This window comes from Aptenodytes forsteri, unplaced genomic scaffold (genome assembly GCF_000699145.1).
Source record: "Aptenodytes forsteri isolate BGI_AS27 unplaced genomic scaffold, ASM69914v1 Scaffold887, whole genome shotgun sequence".
Classification (NCBI taxonomy): domain Eukaryota; kingdom Metazoa; phylum Chordata; class Aves; order Sphenisciformes; family Spheniscidae; genus Aptenodytes; species Aptenodytes forsteri.
In genome coordinates this window covers 43,807-49,389 of record NW_008795901.1, presented here as the reverse complement: position 1 = coordinate 49,389, position 5,583 = coordinate 43,807, and the positions used below count along the sequence as shown (strand labels likewise).

Sequence of the window (5,583 nt, the reverse complement as noted above, 5' to 3'; positions counted from 1 at the left end):
CTGTCTCAGATCACCTCCCTGTCCTCCATGTGCCTCAGCAGAGCTTCCAGGAGGATCTGTTCCATGATCTTCCCAGGCACAGAGGTGAGGCTGGCCGGCCTGTAGTTCCCCGGGTCTTCCTTTTTTCCCTTATCATAGCGGACACAAACCCTCACGCTTTTGAGATGACCCCGGCGAGAGATTTACAGTTCCCAGGGCTCGCTCAGCCTTGCTTAACTAGATGAACAAGCCCGTCCTGTGCAGACCGATCTCTCGCCTGCCCGCGCACACGCAGGTAGCTCTAAATCCATTATGTAAACGGGTCCGTGGCAGGGCAGGCAGCCCTGCCAGGAATTTGGGAGGCAGGGAAGAAGGAGGAGCAATCATCTTCAGTTTACTCTGATGATGCAATAGGGAACCTGGTAAAAGAGCTGGCCTTGTTTTTAGCCCTCCTCTTGCAAAGGCTGGGCGCTCGGGACACATGCTGCTCTTCGCCTCGGAGCAAAATGCCACGTAGGGAGAGCAAAAGTGAGTATTGGCTCGGTGCGGGAGAAGGGGCTGTTTGCTGAAGGTGGGCAGGGGAGGAATCGGGTGGTTATCACAAGTCTTAACACATCATCTGCGGGAACGTGCATTTTCGCTGCTGGAGTAACCCTGCACACCTTCCTCACAAATTAAATTTAGAAATTGTCCCGAAAATTCATCAAGGCTGGCTCTCCCGCCTGCCCCTCACGCTCTAGGAGAAGGGAAAATTGTCAGGCACTCTCCTGGCTGTCACTGGCTTCCAAACAAGCGCTGCATTGTGCGTTCCCTGGGTAGGAGCGGGATTCCGCAGGACAGCAGGGTCCTTCCAGGACTGAACTTCTCGCAGACGGTCTGCTCGGCCAGGAGAGTTTGGGGTAATGCTCTCTGTAATGGTGCAGAAATAGCCACAGGTTTCTCTTGGATCTGGCTTGTTCGGTCCCAGTTAATCATTACGGTAACACCGCGGGGCTGCCATTACATCACACCCTGCCCCGTGATGGCTTTTTTTAAACTAATCTGAATAAATAAACTGCCGGCTAGCTGGCCTCCTCTCACCGTGTGGGAGAGGGAGAGTCCAGGCACGGCGGTGTGGTCTCCTAGGGTGGCTTTACAGCAGTACATATTATTTTCATTTGGTCATCTCTTAACAGCCCCGTTAGCATTAGCTGTGAGGGCAGAACAGTTCTCACTTTGCTCTACCTGTGGGTCTTGCCCGGCATCTGCCAGGTTTTTCTGTGTTTCCAGGGACCCTCACTCACTCCTTCCTTTTCTGCTTCTCTTTCACCCCTCCAGAAGATGCCTCTGGGGAGCACGGGGAGGCCGTCAGCACGATTTCCAGCAGCATGAACCCGCTGCAGCCGCCGGACGCCTCCTCCTCGGAGCCTTTTACCACCTACTTTGACAGCAAGATCCCGATTCCCGAAGATGAAACGGTGAGTGCGGCTGGGCCCTCCTCCGCTCGCTCCCATAGGAAAATCCGATCGGAAAAATCCACCAGCGCTTGGTACCCGCGTGAGTCATTCCCTCGGGTGCCGGTTCCCCTTCTTGCCTGGGCTGGGAAGGGTGGCCGGGCTGCTGGATGGGGATCTGGGGGAGAAGAGGGTGCGGGATCTCCCGTGCCTGCTGTGGAGTTAATGAACCATCGCTCAGGATTCGTCTCCTGCAAAGCTCCCTGCAGCGAGACCTGCTAAAGAGCAGAGACAGGTCTTGTTTGTGGCCCCAGGGGAGGGGAGGACCTTGGCTCTTTGTTCCCTTATCAAGGAAGGGCTTCGCTGGCTTTTGCAACAGCGTCGTCCCCTTCGTGGCGGGGGGTGGGCGGGGTATAGGTGCCCTCTTTGCTTTTGATTAAGCAGCAAGGCAGGATTTTCAGCCGCAGGCACAGGAGGATTCACCTCCTGCCCAAGAGCGTGTCCTTGGCTGTCCCAGAGTCTGGTCCGAAACTCTTTAGACTAGGACCGGAGATGGCTGGAGAGTTTAGGACTGGATTAAAGAACAGACTGATCTTACCAGCGCCGCTTTCTGTTGTGGCAGCGAGGAAATTAAAATCAAACCCTGGCTGTCCCTTGTCATTTTTTATGCCTGACAGCTGGGGTGGTTCGTGGGGACGACGCGTCCCCTGCGTTAGGAGAGGGCTCCGCTGCGGGGCTGGATTCTGATGTCTCGATCCTCTCTCCCCTTCAATAGCACTCCTGCTTTAGTTTCCGCAAGCTCTGGGCTTTCACGGGGCCGGGCTTTCTGATGAGCATTGCCTACCTGGATCCGGGCAACATCGAGTCGGATTTACAGTCCGGGGCTGTCGCGGGATTTAAGGTCAGTGCAGAAACATACACATTAAGCACTGCAAGTTGTGCAAACCACGTACCCGTCCGCGTTTTAGGGCAGGAGTACTGGTAGTGCTGCTGTTGCTGCTGAGCTGAAAACACCCCGGAGAAGGGGAAGGGGAGAGTGAAGGCGCTCTCGTATGCCCTCTCCAGCAGTGACTCCTGCCTTTATATGCATGTGGGTCCTTCCTGTGCCAGCTTTGGGCATGTAAAACAGCCCCCGAATGTCAATAATGTGTATTTTAAAAGGCCTGTGATTCCTAAAGGTGCATGCGGGGCGCTGGCGTCCTAGGGGACCTGGGACCTTGTTCGTGGCCGTCGTTTCTTGCTGCCCCAGGGCACCCACTCCTGCCTTCGTGTCTCCCTCAGCTGCTCTGGGTCCTGATGCTGGCGACGATCATCGGGCTGCTCCTGCAGCGGCTGGCCGCGAGGCTGGGGGTGGTGACGGGGCTGCACCTGGCCGAAGTGTGCCACCGGCAGTACCAGAAGGTGGGTGACCTCCCGGTCCTCGGCGGTACGGAGGGGCTCTTCGGGTAGTGCCGCGGGCCTGGGTCGGCGTGGTTCTCTCACCCGAGGCTGGCGGGTCTCACGGGACTCGTGAAGTGTCACGGCTGCCTGTTAAGTGCCAAACCCTCCTCAGGAGAAAGTGTTCCGGTTGCCAAAATACCTTTTCGTCGTCACACCTTGCTTTACTGTCCAAGAAGCTGGGGGGGTTAAGTTGATTTCTTCTGGTTTGGCTCACAGTTGGAAGAAAGGCAGGTTTAGAGGAAGATTTTTAATTGCGGCCCTAACGTAGCAGCAGCGAAGGGCTCGTTAAGAACCTGGGCTGTTGGGGGAGCAGACGGGGGACGCTTCAGGTCCCCGTGGTGTCTTCCCCATCTTGGAAAAAGGAAAGCACGAGGAGGGAGGTGGGGTGAATGTCCTGGCATTTGCCAGTGAATTGCAGGGTCAGGAATAAAACCCAGGATTTCAGCTTCTCTGCTGGGACTGCTGCCTCCCGAAGCTGAAATACTCGTTGCTTAAATAAGCTCAAGGAATCACGAGGAGAGAAATGGCCCTTTAGAACAAGACCATTCCGTGGCTGTTACATTTCCCTGCTTAAGAAATCTTCACGGCTTGCGTAAGAAAGGGCTCTGCGTCTCGTTCAGCTGGAGATGAGTGAGGCTGTCCCTTGGGAAAGGGCTGTGGGGAAGTCGGTGATCTCCCCAGCTCGGTGCAGTTTGATGTTTCTCATCCAACACCTGAGACTTTGTCATTGGTCTGACCGCGTGAAATATCGTCCGATGCTCATTTCCAGCGCCTCGGTACACGGAAACGTCCGGTTTCGCTCTTGCAACGAGCGAAATCTATTGAGACGAGTAATTTAGATTATATAAGTGACCTGGGAACCTCCTCCAGCGATTGCCACAGGTAACCTGGGTTTCTGCTCTGGACCAGCCATAAAATGGCAGTCGCCGACGTGTTTTCCACACCCACGGCCGTAGCAAGGCAGGGAAAAGAGAGCGTTCGTGAGCGCTCGATCGCCACAACCCCGTGCTCATCTAGGAAATGAAAGGGGGAGGGGGTTTTCCCTCTTCGTAACGGCTTTGGATCTTTCTGTACCTCTAGGTTCCTCGGATTATCCTGTGGCTGATGGTCGAACTCGCCATCATTGGATCCGACATGCAAGAAGTCATCGGCTCGGCGATTGCTATTAACCTCCTGTCCGTGGGGAAGTGAGTTGGGTTTGCCGTCAGAGGGCGGCGGGAAATGAGTGCTCGCCTCGAGGCTTAAGAAAGTGGCGCTGTGTGTGCCAAAAGGGACTCATTTCTTTCCTATAAATCTTCCGAAATAAGCTCTTTGCGGAGGGTGATTCATCCAGGCTGTGCTAGCGCCCTGTCTTAGATGACTCAGCCTCTGGGGGCTGTTTCTTTTTTTCGGCTATAAGGAGAACTGCGGGTTCTGGCTTTTATTTTAGCTGTAACTGATACGCGCCCAAACTTGGGCTGCAGCTTTCCTGGGAGATTTTATATTCCTAATAAAGGACTACCAGAAAGATGTCCTTTTCGGCCAGGAAGATTGGAAATGCGAATGTAACGGGAAGCTACGATTTTGTACCAAGTAGCTATTAAAGTCTCGCTCACTCCTGTCGTTCTCAGCGTGGACACGGGATTTGCTCTCGAGATGCGGGGAGAGAGAGCTCTTACCTGAGCTGTCTGTGCAGGAAACAAACCTACGGTCCCTTGCCCTGCGCAGCCAAACGTCTTGTCAGACTGCAAACAAACCCTTGGGCAATGCGGTTCCATCCCCAAGCAAGTGCCCTAAATAAAAAGAGGTTTTGGACTCTGAAGTGTTATTGTGGCTGGCGGACGAGGTCGAAGTGTTTTGTAAGCTGATGTCTGCTCTTGCCTGTCCCTCGCAGGATCCCGCTGTGGGGCGGCGTGCTCATCACCATTGCTGACACGTTCGTGTTTCTCTTCCTGGACAAATATGGTAATTTCTCCTCCTGAATTCCGGAAACTAAATCTGAGATTCAGCTTTTCTCAGTTTGCTGATGGTCCTTTTTCTCCTCGCAGGCTTGCGAAAACTGGAAGCGTTCTTTGGTTTTCTGATTACCATCATGGCTCTAACGTTTGGATACGAGGTACCTTCGCCATCTCTCTCTGCCTTTCCACCGGAGCTGTTCGGTGACACGTTCCCTCTCCCCCCACCACTACTCCCGTGCCCGACCGCCAAAACAGGGGGGGTGGACACTTAAAATCAAGGCCGGTTGAAGCTGGGTCTGTGTTTGCGACGTGTGGCCGTCATCCGGCTCATACCCTGGCCTGCAGCGCGGGCTGTGTTGAACGCTGCCTCTCCCATGCGGGGACCGGCACGTGCTGCTCAGCGCAGCGTCCCCGGTTTTATTACACAGCAGACGACGGCACGTTGTCGTTTTGCTTTTTACCAAAGCGGCCACGTTTTGGCTTTCGGGTACCTTCAAACGGGCAGCCCCGGCAGCTGCGCGTCACGCTACAAACACCCGTGTTTCTTCTGTCTCTGTGCCCAGTATATCACGGTAAAACCCGACCAGGAGAAGCTGCTAAAAGGGCTGTTCATCCCATACTGCCAGAACTGCGGCACGCCCCAGCTGGAGCAAGCCGTGGGAATCGTGGGCGCTGTTATCATGCCGCACAACATGTACCTGCACTCTGCCTTGGTCAAGGTAAGCGGCTGCGCTGGTTAACCTAGGCAGCACACACGGGGGGGGGCGCGCCGGGAGGCCTGAAGCGCTCGAGCA

The 5,583-nt window shown here is 55.0% G+C and overlaps 1 protein-coding gene across 2 annotated transcripts in view; it reads left to right on the top strand.

Moving 5' to 3' along the window:
* Positions 1–5,583, top strand: part of LOC103903105 (natural resistance-associated macrophage protein 2) — a 25,980-nt gene that overhangs the window by 9,208 nt on the left and 11,189 nt on the right. For both annotated transcript variants that reach the window (XR_657833.1, XM_009284246.2), the window contains exons 4-10: positions 1,297–1,436; positions 2,188–2,313; positions 2,694–2,813; positions 3,933–4,039; positions 4,726–4,796; positions 4,880–4,947; positions 5,353–5,508. Coding sequence is in view for 1 of the 2 variants with exons in the window: in XM_009284246.2 (XP_009282521.1) it covers positions 1,297–1,436; positions 2,188–2,313; positions 2,694–2,813; positions 3,933–4,039; positions 4,726–4,796; positions 4,880–4,947; positions 5,353–5,508 (788 nt within the window). In the remaining variant the exon portion in view is untranslated. The remainder of the gene's footprint in view (positions 1–1,296; positions 1,437–2,187; positions 2,314–2,693; positions 2,814–3,932; positions 4,040–4,725; positions 4,797–4,879; positions 4,948–5,352; positions 5,509–5,583) is intronic.